Source organism: Camelus ferus, chromosome X (assembly GCF_009834535.1).
Source record: "Camelus ferus isolate YT-003-E chromosome X, BCGSAC_Cfer_1.0, whole genome shotgun sequence".
Taxonomy (NCBI): Eukaryota; Metazoa; Chordata; class Mammalia; order Artiodactyla; family Camelidae; genus Camelus; species Camelus ferus.
The window spans coordinates 46390472-46417466 of record NC_045732.1 but is presented as its reverse complement, the minus strand read 5'-3'; the positions used below and the strand labels follow the sequence as shown (position 1 = coordinate 46417466).

The 26995-nt window shown below is 33.5% G+C and overlaps 1 protein-coding gene across 1 annotated transcript in view; it reads right to left on the bottom strand.

Moving 5' to 3' along the window:
- Window positions 1-4148: 4148 nt before the first annotated feature.
- The window catches only part of LOC102514038 (testis-expressed protein 11), a 62764-nt gene continuing 39917 nt past the window's right edge, over window positions 4149-26995 (bottom strand). The window contains exons 11-13 of the mRNA XM_032474671.1: window positions 6583-6732; window positions 5355-5463; window positions 4149-4408 (exon numbers count right to left, since the gene is read on the bottom strand). Coding sequence (XP_032330562.1) covers window positions 4207-4408; window positions 5355-5463; window positions 6583-6732 — 461 coding nt within the window. The 3' untranslated portion in view covers window positions 4149-4206. The remainder of the gene's footprint in view (window positions 4409-5354; window positions 5464-6582; window positions 6733-26995) is intronic.

Here is a 26995-nt window from a genome sequence, read left to right as displayed (position 1 = left end):
AAGTAACAAATGCTGGAGAGGGTGTGGAGAAAAGGGAACCCTCCTACACTGTTGATGGGAATGTAATTTTGCACAGCCACTATGGAGAACAGTATGGAGATTCCTTAAAAAACTAAAAATAGAGATACCATATTACCTAGCAATCCCACTGCTGGGCATATATCCAGAGGAAATGCCAATTTGAAAAGATACATGCACCCCAATGTTCATAGCAGCACTATTTATAATAGCCAAGACATAAAAGCTACCTAAATTGGCACGTGATTGGATAAAGAAGCTGTGGTATATATATGCTATGGAATACTACTCAGCCATAAAAAAGAATGAAAGAATGCCACTTGCCACAACATAGATGGACCTAGAAATTATCATACTAAGTGAAGTAAGTCAGACAGAGAAAGACAAATATCACATGATATGATTTATATGTGGAATCTAAAAATATGAGACAAATGAATTTATTTACAAAAGAAGAACAGACTCACAGACATAGAAAACAAACTTATGGTCACCAAAGGGGAAAGGAGAAGGGATAAATTAGAAGTTTAGGTTTAGCAGATACAAGCTACTATATAGAAAATAGATGAACAACAAAGTCCTACTGTATAGCACAGGGAACTATATTCAATATCTTGTAATTGCCTATAATGAAAAAGAATATGAAAAAGAATATACATCTGACTGAATCACTATGCTGTATACCAGAAACAAACACAACATTGTAAATTAACTGTACTTAAATAAAGAAAAAACGTGTAAAACTTTAAAAAAAGAAAAGGAGAAAATCTGTGGCATATAGGACTAGGCAAAAAGTTCTACAATAGACTTGACACACCAAGAGCATGATCCATAAGAGGAAACTGATAAACTGGACAAAATTAAAAACTTCTCTTCTGGGAAAGACCTTGTTAAGCTGATGAAGGGACAAGCTACAGACTAAAGAAAATATTTTCTAACCACATATCTGACTAGTATCTAGAATATATAAAGAACTCCCAAAACTGAACAGTACACAAAACAAAACAATTCAATTGCAAAATGGAGAAGAAGATGAACACACACGTCACCAGAGAGGATATGCAGATGGCAAATAAGCACATGAAAAGATAGTCAGTCAGCACCATTAGCCAGTAGGGAAATGCAAATTAAAACCACAATGATGTATCGTGAACTTACCTATCAGAATGGCTGCTAAAAAATTAGTATCACCAAATGCTGACAAGGACACAAAGATACTGTATAACTAATAGATTGTTGGCAAGAATGTAAAATGTTACAGCCACTTTGGAAAACAATTTGGTAATTTATTTAAAAACTAAATACCAATTTGAGCCTCTTGTTTGAACAAAAATTCCTAGCAAGTGCAGGTAAAGAAGATGGTGGAAAGAGCCCTGGAATTGAGGTCAGAAGTTCTAGTTCTGACTCTCATTCATTAGTCATGTGAACTTTGGCAAATTGGAAACTTGACTTTCTGAATCCTAAAAATTTCCTTATTTTAAATCAAGGATAATACCAACATTGTCTACCTCATAGAATTGCTGGAGGGGGTTGTTGAATGAAATAATGGATGTAAGAATGCTTTCTAAAATGTAAAGCATGATACTGTAAAGTTTGAGATTTTACATTTGTGCAGTAGCCACTTTGCCACTGTATGGAGGCATTTAATAAAGGTTACCTGCTTAATAAATAATGAATGAGAAACTGGTCATTAAAAAAGTCAAACAAGGGCAGAATTTTTCCCCCAGCATTTAAAACAAAAGGTATACATAGCACATTCAATCAAACAGGAAAAAGCAACAGAACGCTAAATAAAGAGCCAAGAGGGTTATTAAATTAATCTCTGCATAAAAAAGCTAACTATTCCATCATGTTTAAGGGGATGAACAATAATGGATGAGAGGCTCGTGAAAAATTAGAAAAACATTAACCTATTTAACAGGCAATGCAAGAGCCAGAGAGATGGAACAGTAATATATTAGACAGAATAAAAGTGGCAAAACCAAAATGCTCAGAGCAGTTTTGGCCTTATATGGAGACTATGGAAATTGATCAATTTGAATTTATAGTACAATTTAATTTTAGTTTGTATTCGTTACTATGGCAAACACATCTGAAGGTCCAGATGAGGCTCATGGCTTAGAAATTGAATTTTCTCTTCTTCCCAAAAGAAAGTTAAGAAATATATATATATATCTCCAAAATGTTCAATTTAAAAAAATTTTTTTAAACTTAAATTCACACAGGCCATAATTACATAGCTCCAGAATTCTAGGTTTCTGTAAGTTGATGCTAGTTTGTACCAGGTTGTCACCCTGCTATATTGTTCTACCATCTGTTGTGGTTTGCAGATATTTGAATATAAAGAAACAGTTGAGCAAAGTTAGGATCCTTGGATATTAAGATGGACTCAAATAATGATTTTTTTGTACTACTTTAAACAAGCCATTTAACCTTCTTAATATTTTATAGCTCCCTTATAATAACAATACTACCTTACATGTGTATGAGCTGTTAAAAGCTTACAACACATATTATTATTTCAACTGATCCTTAAAACCTCAGCTTGGAAGTCAGAGTAGGTATTATTTCCATTTTACAAATGAGAAAACTGAAGTCAAACAGCAAAGGAGAAATATCCATATGCAAAAACAAATAAGAAACCATTCAGACTCTCATCTCACACACCATAAACAAAAATTAACTCACAATGAATCACAAACCTATATATAAGAGATAAAAGTATAAAAGCTACAAGAATACACAGAAGAAAATCTTTTGCAAATTTGGAATAGGCAAAGATTTCTTATCAAGATTAAAAACATGACCCATAAAAGAAAAAAATGATAAGTTGGACTTCATCAAAATTCAGAACTTTTGCTTTCTAAATGATGCCATTAAGAAAATGAAAAGACAAGCCAGAGACTGGAAGAAAGTATTTACAAATCATATATTTGATAAAGAATTTGTATCTAGAATATATAAGGAACTCATGTAACTCACTGAGAATCCAAGTTAAAAATTGGGAAAAGAATTAAATCTTTCCAAAGAAGATATACAAATGGTCAATAAATACATGAAAAAATGATCAAGTGTTCGCTATCAAGGGAATTCAAATCAAAACCACAATGAGCTACCATTACATACCCACTAGGATGGCTATAATACAACAGATGGACAATAACAAGTGCTGATGAAGATGTGGAGAAATTGGGACCCTGATACACTGCTGGTAGGAATGTAAAATGGTGCAGCCACTTTGGAAAACAGATCACAGTTCCTCAAAAAGTTAAATATAGATTACCACATGACCCATTGGTTCATGTACTCAAGAGAATTGAAAAACATGTCCACACAAAGACTTGTACATAATTGTTCATAGCAGCATTATTTGTAGTAGCCAAAAAGTGGAAACAATTCAAATGTTTACCAACTAGTGAGTGGATAAACAAAATGTGATATATCCATTCATTAGAATATAATAATATTCATTTATTCAGCAATAGAAAGGAACGAAATACTGATACATGCTACAGCATGGGCGAACCTCACAAATAGTCAGCTAAATAGAAAGAAGCCAGACACAAGAGGTCACATAGTATATGATGCTACTTATATGAAGTGTCTAGAAAGAGAAAATCTATAGAGATAGAAAGAAGATCAGTGGTTGCTTGGGTCTGAAAATGGGAGCAGGAATTGACTGCAAATGGCTAGAAACATTTGTAGGTAATGGAAATATTCTAAAACTAGATTATGGTGACAGTTGCATAACTATAAATTTACTAAAAATCAGAGTTATACACAATTAATGAATTTTATAGTATGCAAATTACATCTTAATAAAGTTAATTTTAAAATTACTGAATAAACTTGCACTGAAAATTTAAAAAATCAGCAGAAAGACTAAAATACAGATCTTTCAGTGATTCTTCTACTCTATCACCTGCCTCTGAGAAATGACAGGAATAACAATAAACTTTTTCAAAGGGTTAGTATCATCACAGGGAAATAATAATTTTACCAGGTTTTGAAAATACAAAATAATTCAAAATGCCAGGTGGTACTGCTCTTTTGACCTAATCTGCAGTATATCTGTATTAGAAATTTTTTACTTTTAACTATTTACATTTCAGAAACCCAGGGAATTTTACAGTGTGTAACTACATTTTAATATGCATTTATTTACCCTAAAACTCATATCAAAAAGCATTATTCTATGTAATTTCTAATACATAAGACAATGCAGTTCTCTAAAATTGGCTTGAAGTTAAGTATCACTGTTTGACTTACTGTGCGGCTAATAAGGCCCAGAGCATCTTCAAAATAGCCCCAAACTTCTTCCAGGGGATGGAATACTGCACTTGGCGCTCCATCTGGCACTAAGAGGTTAACCAAGCTGCGCACACACTTGCTGAAAATTAAAAAGAGAAAACTCATCCCATAAGGAAAGAAATCATTGACTTCATGGCTAAGATAAGTAAAATCTGGATCATATCCCAGACAAAGAGCTTCAAAACACTTCTGTTCTCCTTTCAATTTTATCTGGCCTCCAAGCTCAGAAGACAGATTTTTGAAGATATAAAAGGGGTTGACCAATCTTTCCTTTTATTATGCCTATGGTTGTCTTTCACTTGTTTTTTCTTTTTTTTTTAGTTGCTTGCACTAAGGAGTTGTGGCTATTTACTATATTTTATGAGCTGGTTTAATCTACAGGCACTTTAAAGCATCTTGTTATATCCTTAAATGGGGAAGGGAACTGGGATTTAAATTGGGAATAATTCCAGGAGAACTGTCTCTTATGTCTCAGAAAAAGAAGACTGTAATGAAGTTTTCCAGAGAAAAATCACACAATATCTATTTTTCCCCCATGTCTAGGCATATAGAACATAAAATCTCCAATAAATACTATTTTATATTATGTACAGCACTTACTGGTCCTCAAAGAAAAATGCTTAGAAAAAAAATATGAGGCAAATTTAGCAAAATGTTAACATTTGTTAAATTTGAGTGGTGGATACATTGGTGTTTGTTATATTAATCTCTGTGCTTTTCTGTACATTTGGTGTATTTAGTAATGAAATGAAGAAAGGTAATTAGTAATTTTATTATATAGATAGACTCACACAAAGAAGCAACCTTCCCCATCTTTTTCTCCTTCAGGAAAACCAAACTCCTTGACCTTGCCTTTAATACAACTCTAAATATGGAGCTGTTCTGAGGGCGTTTTAGTCTAGGAATTACAGGAGTGTCCCAATCATCTTTTAAGTTGAGCCAGTTGAGTATGATTATGGGACATTGACTAAAGCACTTTTGGCTTTCCAAAAGCTGGGGTTCAGTGTTGAATTATATTTACTAACCTGTATTTCAAAACATCAATTGATTCTTTCTTTTTGTGGAGCAATAAAGCTTTTTTCAAGGCCTTTAGAGCAATAGAAGGATAGTATGCAGGCATTTCCATTGCTAATGCTATAGAAAGGGAAGCAAAAAGACTGTGAACACCATAATCTCATCCATCACAGTTTTGATCCCAGGCTACAACTTGCTTTCTCTAATGAAACTGACCTGAAACAGTTTACACAAAAACAAGCAGAAAAAAACAAAAATGAATTTTATAAAATGATGAATCAGTGGTGGTTTTCAGAGATAGCTTCTACATTCTGGGCAGAGTAACATGGTAGGATCTCTAGGTTATACCTTTTTGTCAGCAAACATCAACAGAGAACCTACTGTTTCTGTGACCCTGTGCATAGTCATACAGGTGAAGCAATAATCTTATGAACCAGAGTCAAGGAGGGGCACACTAAGAAGGAAACAGAAAGCAGGTCAGTAAAAGGTTACTATTCAAAAACAGATTTATATTACAATACATTGTTTTTGTCTAATACTAAAAACAGGAAACACTTGACATGAGAGTATCTGAGATAAAAACTCCTAAATGCATTTACCAGGCCTCTATAATTGGAGTTCCATTATACAAGGAACAGTGGTCGCCATCGCATGTCTATAAGGTATACACCACCAGCTCCATTTCCCTAGGAAGTCTGTCTTGGCAAGACAAGGAAAGGCAAATGTGACTCTTGTGCACCTGGGCTACCTAATACCTTTATATAGCCCAATGAAAAATTTGAAGGTGGCAATTGTGTTTAAAAAAATCACCAGTATTTCTCTATACATGTTAATAAATGGCTAAGATTGCATCACCTTTGATTAGTGAAGGAATTGATTATCTACTTCTGAAGCTTGAGCTACCCCTATTATGTAGCTATATTATTCAATTCCACACATAGAATAACTTTGAGCACCTATTATGAGCAATGCATTTCACTAGGGTTTGTAAGTACAACAAATATAAGTAATTATTGTTCATGACCCTAGGAGCTTATAATCTCATATAAAGGAAAAGATAAATGCACAAATGATTATAATACAAAATAGTTCAAGAATGCCACTAGGGAAGGAGAAACAAAGTGTTATGAGGAAACATTGCTTCCCACCCAGAGGAAAGAGAGAAGAGAAAGAAGAAAGAAAAAAGTAGTGTGATTTAAATGGGTACCAGCTTTCCAAAAACATAAATATAGCTCTTACATGCGATTGTTTCCAATGTTTTACTTTCTAAATGAGGCAGTCCCCACACTGATTCCAGGAAGCTGTCCAGTAATGGATCATTCAATTTGGCTTTGACTTCAAACTCATACAGCAGAAGCAATGTCTCACATGGATCATCTGAGAAGTCCCCTAAGAAAGAGGCAAAAATGCAACATCTTTTGTGATTGCACTTCATTATTCTCTCCTATTCTAATTTCTCTCCTGGGAAGATTTTCTTATTGAATAAAATTAATTTTACTTATAATTTGAAGGATATCCCAGTTCCTGTAGGTAGATCATTTATATTTTAAAATCTATGAACTCACCAATACTTTCACACCCTGAAATGCACTCACTAGCATTGCCAACATTTCCTGAAATTATTGCCATGTTCCTAAATGGCCGAAAAAGTCTTGCTGCTATCTAATTCAAATCCAATTTTTACCTGCCTTACTTTAATGACTGAGTTAACCAGAAGATACAGTGCAGTATAAACCAACTGTGGTTTTTGTTTCAATTAGTCAACAATATTTCTTGGTTATCACTATAGGCAGAATCTTCTGTCAGGTGGCATATACCATACTATGTGAGATGGTTTCCATTCACCCCTGTTAGACCCAACTTTTTAAAAAGTTTGGAGGTGGAGCATACATACAATAAACTAAGTGAAGTGCATTAATCTGAAAACACCTTAATTAATTTTATATATGTTTAAACCCATGTTAACTACTACCCAGATCACGATATAGAACACTTTCAACATTTGTGCTCCTTTCCAGTCAATGCCACATTTGCAGAGTTAACAGTTATTTTGACTTCTATCACTATTGATTGTCCCTATCTGTTATTGAACTTCAGTGCTAGCACACAGGACTATAATCAGCTTATGAATATTAACCTTGTATCCTGCAACTTGCTAAATTCATTTATTAGTCCCAGTAACATTTTGTTGATTCTTTGGGACTTCCTATATAAAGAATCATGTCATCTGCAAACAGATAGTTTTATTTCATCTTTTTCACCCTATATGTCTTTTTCCATTCTTTTCCTTCCCTTATTGCTTTGGCTAGGAACCCAGGATGATGATGACCAGGAGTAGTGAGAGTAGACATCCTTGACTTGTTCCTGCCCTTAGAGGGGGAATTCTTTCATCATTAAAAATGACATTAGCTGTAGGTTTTATTTTTGTAGATTCCCTTTATAAGGTTGAAGAACTTCCCTACTATTCCTGGTTTGCTGACAGCTTCTATCACAAATGGATGTTGAATAGTGAATCTGTTGATATGGTGAATTAATTGAGTTTACAATGCTGAACCTAGGCTAAAACCTCACTTGGTTATAATCTATTATCTTTTTTTCATATTTTATTTACTTAAAATTGCTAATATTTTATTGAGTATTTCTGCATCTATTTTCATGAGGAATATTGGTCCATAGTTTTCTTATATTTTATATAGTATTGGTTTTAGGGTAATACTGATCTCGTAAAATGAGCTGGGAAGTTTGTCCTCCTCTTCTTTCTGAAAGAGTTTATATAGAATTTGTATTACATCTTCTTTAAATATTTGGTAGAATTCCCCAGTGGAGATTTACTAGGAGATTTCTAACTATGAATTCAATGGACATAGGACAGTTCAGGTTACCTGTTTCTTCTTGTGGGAAGTTTGCTAGTTTGACTTTCAAGGAGTTTGTCCATCTCTTCTAAGTCTTCAAATTCATGGGCATAAAGTTGTTTATAATATTCCCTTATTATCTCTTTTTAATGTCTGTAGGGTCTATAGTGATGTTGCCTCTTTCATTCCTGACATTGTTAATTTGTGTCTTGATCTGCCTAGCTAGAGGTTTCTCAGTTGCATTGGTCTTTTCAAACAAGAACACAGCTTTTGGTTTCACTGATTTTATCTACTGTTTTCTGTTTTAAATCTTATTGACTTCTGCTCTTACATTATTCCCTTTGTTCTATTTGAGTTGGCTCAATTTGCTATTTTTTCCCTAGTTTCTTAAGGTGGGGGCTTATTTAAGATTTCTTTTTCTAACAGAAGCATTTGATTCTACAAATTTTTGTCTAAACACTGGTTTAGCTGTATCCTCCAAATTCTTATATGCTGTGTTTCATTTTAATTACATTCTAACTATTCCTAATTTCCCTTGTGAATTTCTCTTTGACCCATTCAAGTATTTTTTTTTAATTGAAGTATAGTTGATTTACAATATTATATTAGTTTCAGGTGTACAACATAGTGACTTAGTATTTTTATAGATTATACTCAACTTAAAGTTATTACAAGACAATGGCTATATTTCACTGTGCTGTATAATATATCCTTGTTGCTTATCTATTTTATACACAGTAGCTTGTACCTCTTAATTCCATATGCCTGTCTTGTCCCTTCCTCTTCACTATCTCTATTGGTAGCCACCAGTTTGTTCTTTATGTCTGTAAATCTGTTTCTGTTTTGTTATATATATTGGTTTGTTTCATTTTTTAGATTCCACATATATGTGATAACATAGTATTCCTCTTTCTCAGTCTGACTTACTTCACTAAACATAATATTCTCTAGGTCCATCCACGTTGCTGCAAATGGCATTATTTCATTCTTTTTTTATGGCTGAGTAATATCCAATTATGTGTGTGTGTGTGTGTGTGTGTGTGTGTGTGTGTGTGTGTGTGTGTGTGTGTATACCACATCTTCTTTATTTATTTGTTGATGGACATTTAGGTCTTAAATCTGTAGCTTGCTTTGGGTAGTGTGGACATTTTAACAATAATTCTTCCAATCCAAGAATGGGGGTATCTTTCCATTTCTTTTATCATTTTCAAATTCCTTCATCAATGTTTTATAGTTTTCATAGTATAGGTCTTTCACCTCCTTGGTTAAGCTTATTCCTGGGTATTTTATTCTTTTTGATGTGATTTTAAATGGGATTGTTTTCTTGCTTCCTCTGATAGTTCATTATTAGTGTATAGAAAAGCAACAGATTTCTGCATATTAATCTTGTATCCTGTAGCTTTACTAAATTCATTTATTAGTTGTAATAGTATTTTTTGTGGAGACTTTAGAATCATGATATATAGTATCATGTCATCTGCAAATAGTGCGTTTCACTTCTTCTCTTCCAATGTGGTTGCATTTTATTTCTTTTTCTTGCTTGATTGCTGTGGCTAGAACTTCCAATACTATGTTAAATAGAAGTGGCAAGAGAGGGCATCCTTTTCTTGTTCCTGATCTTAGAAGAAAGGCTTTTAGTTCTTCACCATTGAGTATGATGTTAGCTGAGAGTTTGTCATAAATGGCCTTTATTATGTTGAGATATGTTCCCTCTATACCAACTAGAAGTATGTTGCTTAATTTCTAAAGATTTGGGGATTTTACAGATAGTTTGTATTATAGATTTATCATTTAAGTCCATTATGGTAAGAGAAAATACTTTGTATGATTTTAATACTTTAAAAAATGTTCAGGTTTGTTTTATAGTTCAGAATATGGTCTATGGTGAATGTTTCATATGCATTTGAAAAAAATATGTATTTTGGTGTTGTTGGGTAGAGCATTCTATAAATGTCAATTAGATCTAGTTGATTGATAGTTTTATTTATGTCTTCTATATCCCTATTGAGTATCTGTTGACTTACATTCTGTTGATTACTGAGAGAGGAGTATTGAAGTCTCCAATTGTAGTATGGATTTGTCTACTCCTCCTTTCAGTTCTAACAGTTTTTGCTTCATGTATTTTGAAGCTCTGTTGTTAGGTACATTACAGATTTAGTATAGTTATGTTGTCATGTTTAATTGACTGCTTTTTCATTATGTCCCTCTTTATCCTTAGTAATATTCCCTGCTTTAAAGTGTTTTATCTGATATTAACATAGACATTCCAGCTTTCCTTTGATTAGCATTTGCATAGTGTACCTTTTCCAGTTCCTTTTATTTTTAACCTATCTATGTCTTCTTATTTAAGTGGGTTTCTTATAGACAGCATGTAGCTGAGTCTTGATTTTTTTTAATCTAGTCTGACATTCTTGATCTTTTGGTTGATGTGTTTAGAACAGGGGTGAGTAAACTACAATCTATGGGCTGGCTGCTTATTTGGCAAATAAAGTTTTATGGGAATATAATCATGTCCATCTGTTTAAATATTACCTATGTCTGTTTTCCTGCTACAATGGCAGAGCTGAGCCATTGTACCTGAGGTCATATGGCCTGCTAGCCTAAAATATTTACTATTGACTCTTTGAGAAAAGTCTCCTGATCTCTGATTTAGAATATTTATATTTAATACAATTATTTATATAGTTGGATATTCTTTAACTTCATTAAAATGAATTATACTTAGAACAACTAGACAGATGATCAAGAAGGAAATATAAGTCTTGAAAACACTGTAAACCAACTAGACCTCCTGGACCTCTACAGAACACTCAATAGCAGCAGAATATACATTATTCTCAAGTGCACACAGAAGTTTCTCCAGGATAGACCACATGCTAGGTCATAAACAAACCTCGATAAATTGCAAAGTATAAAATAATAAAAAGTATGTTCTGTGACACCAATGCTATGAGGCCAGTATTACTATGATACCAAAACCAGACAAAGACATCTGAAGTAAAGAAAATTAGTGAAAGAAGCCAGTCACAAAAGTCCATGTATTATATGATTCCATTTATCTGAAATGTCCAAAATACGAAAATTAATAGAGACACAAAGTATACTAGTGGTTGCTTAGGCTCCTGGGAGGTGGGGGGCAATGTGAGGATGAGGGTATGATAGCTAATGGATACAGAGTTTCTTTTTGAGGTGGTAAAATATTCTAAAATTGGCTATTGATTGTGGTTGCACATATCTATGAATATACTAAAATCCACTGAGTGATATACTTCAATGTGTGAATTTTATGGCATGTGAATTATATCTCAATAAAAGTTGTTTTCAAAAATGATTTTTATACTCTGTAACATTCCTTTGTGCCTGACTTCTCTTGCTCATGATAATGTCTGTGGTATTCATCTATGTTTTTGTGTGTCATAAGTACATTCCTTTTATTGCTTTGTAGTATTCCACTATAGGAATACATCACGATTTATTTAATCCATCCTTCTGTTGATGGTCACTCGGGTTGTTTCAAATCTTTAGCTCTTATATAGAGCTATCTCGAACCTTTTGTACATACTATGGTAAACAGACATACTCATTTCACCTGAGTATATATCTAGGAGTGGGGCCCTTTTTTGCTCCCTCCGCTTTGGAGACAGCCCACACTCTATGGAATGTATACCTAATTTTACTTTAACCTGAGCACCCAACTCCCACAACTCTTTCCTTGCCTTTCTCTTGCCTTACACTCTATGCAGTACGTATCTCTCTAAATAAATCTACCTTTACTAAAATATATATATATATATATATATACACACACACACACACACATATATAATTTTTGTATATATATTTATAAAAAATATATATATATATAGGAGTGGGATTGCTGGGTCATTGCTAGGATAGAATGTTTGGTTTTAGCAGATACTACCAAACAGTTTTCCAAAGTGATTGTGCCAATTTACATTTCTACCAGCAATGTATCAGAGCTCCAGTTACTTCCCATCTTCACTCATACTTGGTATCTTAATTTTAGCCATTTCCATGGGTGTGCAGTCATCTCTCATTGTGCTCTTAATTTACATTCTCTGATGAGTAGTGATACTGAACATCTTTTCCTTTGCTTATTGACCATTTGTATATCATGTTTTGTGAAGTACCTGGTCAATTCTTTTGCCCATTTTTTATTGGGTTGTCTTTTATTGTTGAGTTTTAAGAGTTCTTTATATATTCTGGAATTAATCAAGCTTATGTAATGACATATCTTCTTCCCCTGTCTATGGCTTGTCTTATCTCAATGGTATATTCTGACAAACTGAAGTTCTCAATTGTAATGAAAACCACTTTATCAATATTGTCTTTTATAGTTGGTAATTTTTTGTGTCTCCAAGGTCATGAAGATTTTATCCTATGTTTCTTTTTAGAAACCTTATTGTTGTACCTTTCACTACAATCCATCTCAAATCAGTATTTCTGTATAGTGTGAGGGAGGGATCAAGGTTCTGTAACAGAACCATTTATTGTGGGGGAAAAAAACCCACTTTCCACCACTGAATAGCACTGGGCACACACTTTTGCCATAAACAAAATGAACATGTGTGAGTTTATTTCTGGACTCTATTTTAGACTCTGTATTCTGTGGTGTAAGTCCTCAAACTCTGTTCATCTTTTTGAAGATCATCCTTTGCATCTTTATAGAAATTTCAATATCATCTTGACAATTTCCAGAAACAAATCAGCTGGGATTTTGATTAGGATTGTCTTGGATCTACAGATCAAATTGGGAAAATTGACATGTTAACAATATTGAGTTTTCCAGTCCAAGAACATGGTTTACAGCTTCATTTATTTAGGTCTTTAAAAGTTCTCTCAGCAATGTTTCAGTGTTTTATAGTTTTCAGTGTATGGGTCTTCTGCATTTTGCATTAGATTGATTACTAGGCATTTGATGGATTTTGATGCTATTAAAAATTATTGTTTAAAAGTTCATTTTCCAAATAAGAGTTCATTTTCCAATTATTTCTTGCTAGTACACAGAAATACAATTAATTTTTGTGTACTGACCTGTATCCAGCACCCATACCAATATATTTATCTTTTTTTTATTTTTAAAATGCTATTTTAATGTTTGAATAGGTAATACATGATTGCAAAGCCAAATTCATTTATCTTTAAAACTTTAAGAAAACACAGATATAGAAAACCATTTCGTGTGTGTGTATAATTTTTTAAAATGTTGAATTCTTTACTTGATTATCATGTATTATCCTTTTCATAGACTGCCGAGTTCAATTTTCTAAAATTTTGTTTAAGATTTTTGCACCTATCATTTAAGATACTGACCTGTATTTTTCTTTTCTTGAAATGTCCTTGTCAAGTTTTGTCACCAGAGTCATGCTGGCCTCATAAAATCAATGTGTTACCTCTTTATTTTCTATAAGATGTATTTTTACAGTGTTGCTATTATTTCTTCCTTATATGTTCAGAACAATTTATACCAGTAAAATCACTTGTGGGAAGGTATTAAAGTTAAATTTCTTTAAGCGGTATAGGGCTATTAAAATAGTCTAAAGAGGACTATTTAGATTCTCTTTGTGCTAATTTTCACAGGTATATCTTTTTAAAAGTTTGTCCATTTTGTCAAAATTGTCAAATTTATTGGCATAAGGTTATTCACAATGTCATTTTATTGTCTTACTAATGTCTGAAAATTTTGTAGTAATATCTAGTTTTAAATTATTGGTATTATTAATTTGTGGTTTTTTTAAAATCCATTTTGTTTGGAATGTAGCAATTGTGGTAATCTTGATTTTCTGTTTTCTATTTCATTGTTTTCTGCTATCTTTGTAATGTTCTTCCATCTTCTTTATTTGGGTTTAATTTGCTGTGCTTTCTTTAAATTCGATTTGGAAGCTTAGATCATTGATTTTGAACCCTTCATCTTTTCTAATATGTGCACATTTAAAGCTATATATTTTCACTTATTTTAGTTCTATCTCACCAGTTTTCATGTCATATTTTCCATTTTTGTTAAATTCAATATATTCCATAATGTTCATTTTGATTTCTTCTTTGGCCAATGGGTTATTTCAAGTGTTTCTTTTAGATTTTCAAAAATGGGGGTATTCTAATCATCTTTCTGTTGTTAATTTCTAATTTAATTCTACTTTGTCCAGAGAACATTCTTTGTATGATTTCAATCCTTTGAAACTTGTCAAGACTTGCTTTTTGGCTCAGTATATGATGTATATTGGTAAATGTTACAAGTGCACCTGAAAAAAAATGTGCAGTCTATAGTTTATAGGTGTTATCATTTTATACACACACACACATATATAAATTACAGGTGAAGTAAAGTTTAAAGCTTGGGAAGTTTTGTATAAATCAATAATGAATGCTTGTAGGTGAACTATGGTACACACCTTCCTCTGATCATAAGTCACAGTGTCAAGATAATTGTACAGAAAAATTTCTGGACTCACATCTGTATTTTTATAAAAGAAAACCACAGTGTACAAAAGGAAACATGTTAGGAACAGGGAGACTTAGATGACATTCTTAATTAGGTCAGGTACCTTAGAAGAGAAATAGTATATACCACCATAAGTATCTGGGAACTATACCAAACCTATCTCCTGAACCTGTGACCCCCTACTAAATTTCTTCACTGGCTCCACAGCCCTGTAATCAAAGTCCCTACTCACTGCCATTAGGGCTTTGCTTTGTATTATTAAGGTAAGCTTATGCTGCCTGTGAGACATAATTCAAGTGAAATGCTGCCAAAAGTGAAGATTTTTAGGAGCAACTTCTATCAGAGATACTTGGGTATCTCCAGATAACTGATTATTTCCTTTGGGGGAAAAACACTACAATGAGTTTCTCCTATTTTGGTGGCCTACATCCTGGCCCAAAATGTACACCAGAAAACCAACTTAAGCTTTGTCATTTTGTTTAATGTGCCTGAAGATCAGCTCCAGTTGTCTTTTGTCTTGGCAAATCTCAAAACTCATCTCTGAAAATTCTTATCCATTGAGAACTAATCTCTGAGCCAAAAGCAACCCATGACTGACTGCTAGTTATTAAGCCCATGGATGGATCAAGCAAAGACTGCCTGTTGAAGGAACAAACATTTAATCCTAGTTTTGGTATGTACAACTTAATAGATAAAAATTATTTCTAATTCCAACATGAACCTTGAGAAATGGTAGATTTTATCTACTGCATTTGGATAAATTAGAATGACCCTTCCAGTTCTGGACATAGGAGACCATAATATATAAATATGTAATATATAAAAATATAGACAATTCTCTGCCCTGCCAGCTGAACTGCCTCTTTGCTTGTAGGGGACCCTTGCTAGGTCTTGTTTTAAAGATCTCTGTAGGTGTGCCCTGTTTGCTATAACCACTAACACTTTTGATAATGACACCTGATGAATACTTTATACCAGAGTCAAAATTATAGCACTGGAGGTAAGTGAAATTCTTCCTTACAATGACTTATAAAAACAACTAAAGCGTTTTCTCCATTTTCATGTTTTTGAGATAAAAATTTACTCAAATTACAAAATAAATAGCTTCACTTTTAGCGCTAACATTTAATGACTCATCACATAGAGAGTAACTTCCTAACAACATCCAAAAGTTACATTCTTAAATGGAGATCCTCAAAGGACCCAGAAAGATAGATTCAGAAGCTGTGGAGTTGCTTTGTGTTAGAAAGGTTTGGAATGTCTTCAAAATTATAAGCATCATAAAATAAAATCATAATCATCTTTGGTAAATCCCTACTTCCCTTTAAATCTCCTTTTTCTTTTTCTAAAAACCTAACCTGCCTTTCTCTGCCCTGTACCTCTATCCCAAGTTGAATCTTTATTAAGGGATTTTTCTAAGTGTTTCTCTCCCAAAGTATAAGCTGATAATGACAAATTGTAAGCTCTCCCAGGGATCTTTGCAAAGAGGGCTCTCAAAGACCAAAATGCTCTAATACTCTAATGAATGACTCTCTAATAATAGAATTTCTGGCGCCATAGCAGCATTTCATTTAGTAAATATTAATTAAGCCCTAGTATATGCCAAATAGAGTTTTAGGAGGTAGGAATAAAGAATGAGCAAGACAGACAACTTCTCTGCCTGCAGGGAAATTAGATTCTAGTTGGGAATAAAACTGAAATACAATATATAATATAATACCAAGTAGTGATATGTGTTGTAAAGAAAAACTACAGATTAAGGGGGTAGATAGTGACAAAAGCTGTCATTTCAGGAAGGGTATGGTCATGAAAGACTTCTCTGAAGGGGTGACATTTGAGCAGAGGATATTGAGGAATAAGCCACATGAATATCCAGGAGAAGTGTTCTAGGCAAAAGGAACGCAAATACAAAGGCCCAGAAGCAAGAAAGTATAAGGTATGGTTAAAATATAGTAGAACTAGATTATGGTGAGCTGAGGCAGAGTGATGGGAGATTAGGTCAGAGAGGAAACAAGGGACAGATAATCTATGGCCTTGTAGATCATGGTAAGAACTTTGGATTTTATTTTAAGTACAAGTAAATGAGAAGTACAAGAAGACTGACATGATCTGGCTTATGATACTTTGGTTGCTGTGTGGGTATTGGATTTATAGAGGGGCAATAGTGAAAGCAGAGAAAATATCTGGGAAGTGATTACAGTGTTCTAGGTGAGCCTGGATTAAGGCCTGATTTACTGTTGAAAAGGCGTACACCACAAATCACGTTACTTTCAGCCTGACCTCCCACTATATAACCCCTGAATAAGAGACAATTCCAAAACCGACAATGTCTCTTGTACTCCTGGCTTTTGTTTATTCAGGTCCCACCATTTTTAATGCCTTTTACTTCCTTTCTAACCATTAAAATGTACTCATTCTTCAAGAGTAAGTTCAAATATTACTTTATGGAATGGATCATTTTTCTTCCCTGTGAAGAAAAATGATTTCTCTATATTTCTACTAGTGAAGTTATTTCATTTAGCCTTGTATATGTGTAATAGATTATGTTTCTGATCTCCTTTCTTCACTGCAAATTTCTTAAGGACAGAAATAGTTATTTCTTTATGTTCCCACCATACCTAGTATCCTCTAGGATTTTAATAAGGACTTTGTAGAATGAATGTGGTAAAGCTGCTTTCCTTTAGGTTACTAACATAATGGCACATCAAGGTTAATCCTTTTATAAAAGCCAATTCCCATAGCACTAAGATTTCAGTCACTGTTTGTACAATTCTTAATTAACTTTGATTTGGAATAGATTTTTTTTAAAGGTTGGTGTTTTCCCATTTCCCCCCAGGAATTTATGATTCACCAGCTTTGCACTTTTCCTCAATTTGTCTATTTACAGCTAGTAGCTTAATGATTTGTTTATATTACTCACGGGCTGGGCTCATAATTTTAGGCATTATTTCATTGGAAATACCCAATCTTAAGAAATATATAAAAAAAAACAGAAAAAAAAAAATATAAACCTTTAACAAGTTAGATTCATTTTTTTCTAAATGTATTTTCATTCTATTATTAAAGTACTACATGTTCATTGAAAAATTCAAACAATACAAAATTAAAATAAAAAAATAAAAGTCTCCCAAACTCACTAAATCCTGTCCAAAGAGGTAGCAAATGTTGAGTTTGGTCTGTATCATTCCAAGGCTTTATATATGATACATGCATCCATATGTATGCATGCTTACAGTCAGCCCTCCGTACTGGCAGGTTCCACATCTGCAGATTCAACTAACCATGGATTGAAAATATTAAAAACAAACAAAAAAGAATTCCAAAAAGTTCCAAAAAGCAAAACTTGAATTTGCCATGTGGTGGCAACTATTTCCATAGCATTTATGTTGTATTTACAGCTATTTACATAGTATTTACTTTGTATTAGGTATTATAAGTAATCTAGATGATTAAAGTATATAGGCAGATATGTGTAGATTATATGCAAATACTAAGCCATTTTGTTTTATTGTAGTCCTATTCACAATAACCAAATGATAGAAACAAACTAAAGGTCCACTGAGGGATGAATAGATAAAGAAAATGTAATTTATACATATGATGGGAATACTATTCAGTCTTAAAAAAGGATATTCTGCAACATGTGACAACATGGATGAAACCTGAAAACATTACCCTAAGTAAAATAAGTCAGTCACAGAAGGAGAAATACTGCATTATACGAGGTATCTAAAATAGTCTAAAATTCACAGACTCAAAAAGTGGAATGGTAGTTGCCAGGAGGGGAAATGGAGAGTTGCTAATCAACAGGCATAAAATTACAGTTAAACAAGAACAAATTCTAGAGATATACTGTACAACACTGTACTTATAGTAAACAATACTATATGTTACACTTAAAACTTTGTTAAGAGAGTGGACCTCACGTTAAGCGTTCTTACCACAATAAAACAAAATTTAAAAAAAGACAAATTCTCCAAAATATAGCACAGTATAAGATGCTACATGAAAATGGGATGAGAAGAATGAGAAAAAAGAATGGTAGGTGGAGAATTCTCACCAGAGAAATGCTGCCATAAAGCAGATGAAAACTGAACAAACATGTCAGCATGAATTTTATAATATTAATTAAGTAATCATCACTATAAAATAAAAATATAAAGTGGACAGGGAAGAGCTGGTGGACAAAAGGAAACAAAATATGAGCCATTTTAGAGATAAAGAAGGAAATGGGAATTAAAAATAAAACCATCACAGAAATAAAGGTATAAATGGAAGCAGCAAAAAAGAGACAGCACTGAATAAACAGTAAGGGATACAGAAAATAAGAGATAAGCAAGCAAAGTGAAATGGAAATTGAAATTGGTTCTAACATCATGTTTTCTTATCAGTTAACGAGTTAAGGAAAATCTTTAACACATGTCCATTCTATATTTATACAAAAGTCGTGGCTATATCTTTAAAAAATTATCCTCCAAAATGCCCAATGAATACACTTGAGAGAACAAGGTAAATTGTGTTGCCAGAGAAGTGCAACTCATAGACTACTTAACCTCATCTTTTCTGGATCCCTTGAACCCCAAGTACCAATAAAACTTTGATGAATCCCTTTTTTCTTTTCTATTGACTTTATTTTTTTGCTTCTGGTTTGTGTATAGCCAATAAGTTATTCCCACTTGGTGGCAGCAATGACTGGAAATGTGGCTTTATGGTCTGACCATTTGGTGATCTCTGTAAATGGATTAATGGATTATGTAGTCTCTGGGTAAGAAACAACAGACAATTTAATTTGTTAGTCTTTTTTGTTGTTTTTAAGCTCAAATTAATCAATTATTTCATGCCTGCTGGGATGAACAACACTATGATATCTGGACTGGTGAGTTTTTGTGTTTACTCTTGACCTGTAGATGAAATTCTAGATTTGGATCCAGGAGATCTCTATATGTCTGCATCTGTGTCAATAATTGAAAAAGGCTTTGACCTCACATTGAATGAGTGGGAAATGTTTTCCTATCTCTGGCAGGAATTCATAAATTAGATTATAAAATCTTCTATATTAAAAGATCTGTGTTCTAATTGGTTTATAGACATAAATAAGCACTTATATACAAATATTCTTCAAATTTCCAAAAAAGGAAACTGAACTTCTAATATTTCACATGTGCTAAACTAAAAGTATATTTATAAGGAAATTCAGCTAATTCATAAACTTTTTCTCATTTTCTTTTTTTTTTTGCTTTCAATTAAAAAAATTTTTTTATTGAGGTTTAGTCAGTTTACAATGTTGTGCATAAATATTTTAATAATCCAAAGTTAAGGTAAATCTTTGGCCAATGAGATTAGCTTAATAATTTTGGCTGAAAAGAAAGATCTTTCTGGTGATTTATTTGTGAAAGTAAAAAACTAGCATACATTTTATTTAACCTGGGTCTGTTTTTCCTAAATGTATACAAGTTTACTGATTAGATAATGTTATATATTACTCATACATGACATTCAAGATTATGAAAAATATAAATTATGTTCAACTAAAATTGAATTATTGTTCTGACAAACTTTTTATTTCATCAGTAACTATGTTTTGTGGTATGTTAGATTTAAGATAATTTCCAAGGTATTTAGTTAACCTAAAATGTTGGACTGATATTGAGTTGATAAATGGATAATCATTAGATACCAAGATAACTTTTAAGTAAAATTGAATATTTAAACATTGATTACTAAACACAGTTTTAAGTTTATATACTATTGCTTCTTATCTTTATATGCTATAGAGGCAATATCTTTGGGTAATGTTAATCAATGTGTTCATTTTTCTTCTTTATTGGGATGGGTATGGCCACAGAAAGCTGTGCTATATGTGTTCCTGAACTCTGCTAGCCTGCTCTATTGCTTGTGGGTGAGACTGTTCTTAATTATACCCCTCTGTATTCTCTTTGAAATAAAAAATTATTTTGGTTAAAAGTTAGAATTAAAACAAGAAGTTGAGATTACGTTCCGAGCAATAGTGTCAAATGGATATGTGCCTTTGTTTTTAAAGGAAAAGGTAGTTTACTCCTAAAGCATTGGTTCTCAAACTTTGTTCTCAGGACCACTTTGTACTCTGAAAAAATGATCAAGGATGTCCAAAGAGATTTTTCATATGTGGGTTATAACTATTGATATTTACCATATTAGAAATTAAATGGAAAATATAGATATATTTACTGATTGAATTAATTTGAGATGAATCCACTGTGAATTAATGTTAATTAAAAATTGGTCAACAAAGGGAGTTCTAGTCAAGATGGTGGAGTGGTAGGACAACAAGCTTGCCTCTCCTCGCGTCTATAACAAAATCACAACTGAATGCTAAAAAAAAAATCAAAGAAAGACTAGAACCTAGCAAAAAAGATCTTCTGCAACTGGAAACATAAAGAGGGAACCACAGCAGGATGGTAGGAGGGGCGTGCTCATGATATAATTGGGCCCTATACCCCCTGGGTGGGCGACCCATAAGCTGAAGATTTGTTAAATCACAGAGGCCCTTCCACAGGAGTGAGAGCTCTAAGCCTCATATCAGGATCCCCAGCTGGGGTCCCAGCATTGGGAAGAGAAGGAGACCCTAGGACATCTGGTTCTGAAGGCCAGGGGTGCTTGGCTCTGAGAGCCTCATGGGACTGGGGGAAACGGAGACTCCATTCACTTGAGAAGTGTACATGGAAACTCACGTGTGCTAGGTCCAAAGGCAGAGGCAGTGATTTCATAGAAACCTGGGCCAGACCTGCCTGCTGGATTTGGAGGGTCTCCTGGGGACGTGGGAGATAGCTGTGGTTCACTCAGGGGACATAAAAGCTGGTGATGGACATTCCAGGAGTGTTCATCTACATGAGCTTTCCTGGAGGCTGACATCTTGATTGGATCATTAGCACCAAGACCTAGCCCCACCCAACAGCCTGTAGGGAAGCCTTAGGCCAAATAACATACTGGGTGGGAACACAGCCACATCCATCAGCAGACTTCCTAAGCCACAAAGGACTCTAGACACAGCCCTACTCACCAGAGTTCCAGGAAAAAGCTTCACCCAGCAGTGGCCAGGCACTGTCTCCTCCTGCCAGGAAACCTGCATAAGCCTCTAGTCCAGCCTCATCCACCAGGGGCAGATACTAGAAATAAAACAATAATCCCAAAGCCTGTGGACGGAATCCACAAACGCATAGACAGACAGACAATATGAAGCGGCAAAGGAATATCTCCCAGGCCAAGGCACAAGATAAAATCCTAGAAGATGAAATAAGTGATGAGGAGATAGCTAATTTATCTGAGAAAGAGGTTAAAGTAATGATGGCCAAGATGTTCAGAGAACTCAAGAGGAGTACAGATACACAGAGTGAAGTTTTTAGCAAAGAGTTGGAAAATATAAAGAATACCCAAACAGAGTTGAAGAATAAAATCACTAAAATGAACAATACATTAGAAGGAATCAAGGGTAGATTAAATGAGGCAGAAGAATGGATCAGTGAGCTAGAAGATCGATTAGTGGAAATCACTACTTCAGAACAGAAAAAAAGAATAAAAAGAAATGAGGATAGTTTAAGAGAACTATGGGACAACATGAAGCGTTCTAATATTCGCATTATAGGGGTCCCAGAAAGAGAAGAGAGAAAGGACCTGAGAAAAATTTTGGAGAGATAATAACTGAAAACTTACCCACCTTGGGAAAGGAAACAGTCACTCAAGTCCTGGATGCACAGAGAGTACCACACAGAATCAACCCAAAGAGGAACAAACCAAGGCATATAGTCATCAAACTGACAACAATTAAAGATAAGGAGAAAACATTAAAATCAGCAAGAGAAAAGCAATGAATAACATACAAGGGAACTCCCATAAGGTTATCAGCTGATTTTTCAGCAGAAACACTACAGGCCAGAAGGGAGTGGCACAATATATTTAAAGAGATGCAAGGGGGAAACTTACAACCAAGAATATTTTATACAGCAAGGCTCTCGTTCAGACTTGATGGAGAAATCAAAAGCTTCACAGATAAATAAAAGCTAAAAAGGTTTTGGCACCAACAAACCAGCTTTACAACAAATGTTAAAGGACTTTCTCTAGTCATGAAACCATAAGAAAAGAGAACAAAAAGAAGAGAGGGGAAAAAAAAAGAGACCTACGAAAGATTGCTTTGGCTGTTCAGGGTCTTTTGTGGTTCCTTATAAATTTTGGAATTGTTTGTTCTAGTTCTGTGAGGAATGTCGTGAGTATTTTGACAGGGGTTGCATTGGATCTGTGGATTGCTTTGGGTAGTGTGGCCATTTTGATAGTGTTGATTCTTCCAATCCAAGAGCACAAGAAATCTTTACATTTCTTTGTGTCATTTCAGTTTTCAGAGTATAAGTAACCTCCTTGGCTAAGTTTATTTCTAGGTATTTTGTTGTTTTTGATGTAATGGAAATGTCTCTGCCAGTTATAAAATTCTGGTTTTTGAAGTGAAAAAAAAGTGAATGAAGGGCCACAAATGGCAAAATATCCTTCTTTGTTATGGGTGAGTTGCATTCCATTCCATATATATATATATTGCATCTTCCATTATCTATTCAATTATTGATGTGCACTTAGGATGCTTCCGTATCTTGGCAATTATAAATAATGTTACTGTTAATAGTGGGGTGTATGTATCATTTTGAATTAATTCTTATTTTGTGGTTGGCTTTATTCCTTCGATAACTATGTAAGTTTAAAAAGCTAAAGCTCTCTGGTAAAACAACTATACTTCAATAAAAATAAAATAAAAGCTAAAGCTCTAAACATTCTTAGAAACAATGAACAGCACATATATGTAAATTAGAAAATATATGTATGGTAAAAAAATTACCTATCAAGCCATGAAAGACATGGAAGAAATTTAAAAGACATATTACTGAACAAAAGAAGTCAGTCTAAAAAGGCTACAAACTGTACAATTCCAACCAAATGACATTCTGGAAAAGGCACAGCTACAGAAACAATTAAAAGATCATGGTTTCCAGGAGTTTCGGGAGAGGGAGGCAGGGAGGAGTGAATAAATGGAGTACAAGGGATTTTTAGAGCAATGAAATTACCCTATATGATATTATAGTGTTGGCTACATGTCATTATGCATTTGTCAAAACCCACAGAATGTACAACATCAAGAGTGAACCCTAATGTAAACTATGGACTTTGGTTGATAATAATGTACTCATGTTGGTTCATTGGTTGTACCAAATATGCCACACTGATGAGGGATGTTGAGGGTAGGGGAGTATATATGTGTGGGTGGGGAGGGCTATGTGCGAACTCTGTATTTTCTGCTCAATTCTGTTGTGAACCTGAAACTGCTCTAAAAGAATAAAGTCTATTAAAGAAATACTTGAATTTACAAATTGAAAAAAGCATACTATGTTCCAGAAAAACTGACACAGAATTGTCAACACTAAGAAATTTTAGTCTTTTCTGCTACATTTGCCTTTAATTAATATTTTTTTTTACTTTAAAGTAAAATCCATTTTAATAACATTTTATAATCCATCGTTCTTGGAGGTGTACCCAATGGTCTTTTTTTTGACATATAATTCTTCTTATATATTGCTGGATATTTCTCCAGCTTCTTTGAGATATGTTTGACATATAACATTATGTAAGTTTTAGGTGTATAGTGTCATGATTTGATACATGTATGTATTATGAAATGATTACCACAATAAGGTTAGTTAACACATCCATCACTTCACATTGTATTTGTGTGTGTGTGTGTGTGTGTGGTGAGAACTTTTAAGATTTACTCTCTTGGAGTTATCCTGAAAAGACTGAGAATTAAAATCCACATTAAAACAGACAAATGTACATATGCACACAAAATTTAAAAATATGCTCTTTAAAACAAACATAAAACATAAAATACAAAATTCATTTAATAATAATGATCAAGCAAATACTGACTTAAAGGTATCAGGAGTGATGATATTAAAAATAAGAGCAAAATGAAGCCAGATAATTCAATATTTTTTGGTAAAAAGAGTTATATGAATCATTCAAAAATACTTCAGAAAAAATAACTTCCCAGATATATAATCTGTTCAGGAATATAGGAATTATGAAGCTACTCATTTCCATTTGATGAAGTTACCTAGTTAATGCCAATGCCATATCAAAGTAGGAAAGAAAAAGGCTACTTGCTGGAAAAAAATTAGTGCATAATATTATTTATAAAATGAATGTAGAATTGTAATAAAAAGTGAAAAAATAACTTACAAAAAAAGACTGACTCTCTTGGCAACTTTGCAGTATACAATCCAGTATTGTTAACTATAGTCACCATGGTTTATTTTAGGTCCTCCAAAACTTATTCATCTTATAACCAGAAGTTTGTACCCTTTCACCACCATCACCCATTCTTCCCCAACCCTACCCCTGGCAACCAACAATCTACTCTCTGTTTTGGTGAGATTGGTTATTTTTAGATTCCATATATAAGTTAGATCATACAGTATATTTGTTCTCTGTCTGTCTTATTTCACTTAGCATAATATCTTCCAGGTTATCCATGCTGATGTAAATGACAGAATTTCCTTCTTTTCTAAAGCTGAATATTCCATTGTGTGTGTGTGTGTGTGTGGGTGTGTGTGTATCACATTTTCTTTATCCATTCATCCTTCACTCAATACTTAGATTATTTCCATGTCTTGACTATTGTGAATAATGCTGTGATGAACATGGGACTGCAGATATCTCTTCACAATAATGATTTCATTTCTTTCAGCTATATTCAGAGAAATGGAATTTCTAGATCTTACGTTGGGTTCTATTTTAAAATTTTTGAGGAAACTCCACACCATTTTCCACAGTGGCTGTACCAATTTACACTCCCATCAACAGTACACAGGGTTCCCTTTTCTCCACATCCTCCCCAGCGCTTATCTGTTGTCTTTTTGATAATAGCCATTCTTTTAAAGCAGTTTTAGGTTCACAGCAAAACTGAGTGGAAAGTGCAGAGTGTTCCCACATACACCCTATTCCCCATGGTACACATCTTCCCACTACAGACATTCTGTACCATAGTGGTATATATGTTACAATCAATGAATCTACTGAGACATCATTTTCACCCAAATTCCATAGTTTACATTGGGGTTCACTCTTGGTGGTGTACATTTCATGGATTTTGACAGATGTATAATAACCAATGTAGTACCATACAGAAGAGTTTCACTGCCCTAAAAATTTTCTGTCTTCTATCCATCCCTCCCTCCACAACTCAACCCTGGCAACTGATGATCCTTTTATTGTCTCCATAGTTTTGTCTTTTCTGGAATATCATATAGTTGGAAACATATAGTATGTAGCCTTTTCGAATTGGCTTCTTTCACTTAGTAATATGCATTTAGTTTCCTTCATGTCTTTTCATGGCTTAATAGCTCATTCTTCTTATCTGAGTAGTATTTCATTGTTTGGACATGTCATGTTTATTTATACAATCACCTACTGAAGGACATCTTGGTTCTATCCAAGTTTTAGCAATTGTGAATAAAGCTGCTATAAATATTCATGTGCAGGTCTCTGCATAGACATAAGGCTTCAATTTATTTGGATAAATATCAGGGAGCACAATTTGCAGGATTGTATAGCAAGAGTATGTTTAGTTTTGTAAGAAACTGTCAAGCTGTATTCCAAAGCGTCTGTACCACTTTGCATTCCTGTCAGCAATGAATAAGAATTCCCATTGCTCCACATACTCACCATCATTTGGTCTTGTTACTGTTTTGGATTTTTGCTATTTTAATAGGTGTGTAGTGATATCTCATTTTAATTTGCAAGTCACTAATGATGTAGATAGATAGATAGACAGATAGATAGATATAGATATATCTATAAAAGAGAGTCTAGCTGTGTTCCTAGAAAGAAGAAATGGATTTGTCAGCTAGCATTCTGACATACTTTTCATTTTTTAATGTCTTTTTTATACTGAAGTATAGTTGATATACAATGTTATATGTTACAGGTGTATATAGTGATTGACAATTTTTAAAGGTTAAGCTCCACTTATAGTTATTATAAAATATTGGCTATATTCCCTGTGTTGTACAAAATATCCTTGCAGCTTATTTATGTTGAAAATCCTTGATTTCTATCCTTTTTTTAATTGAAGTATAGTTGGTTTATAATGTTGTCTTAATTTGTAGTGTAAAGCATAGTGTTTCAGTTATACACACATATACATATTCCTTTTCATATTTGTTTTCATTATACATTATTACAAAATATTGAATATAGTTCCCTGTGCTATTCAGTAGAATTTGTTTATCTTTTATCCCTTGTTGGTTATCTATTTTATATA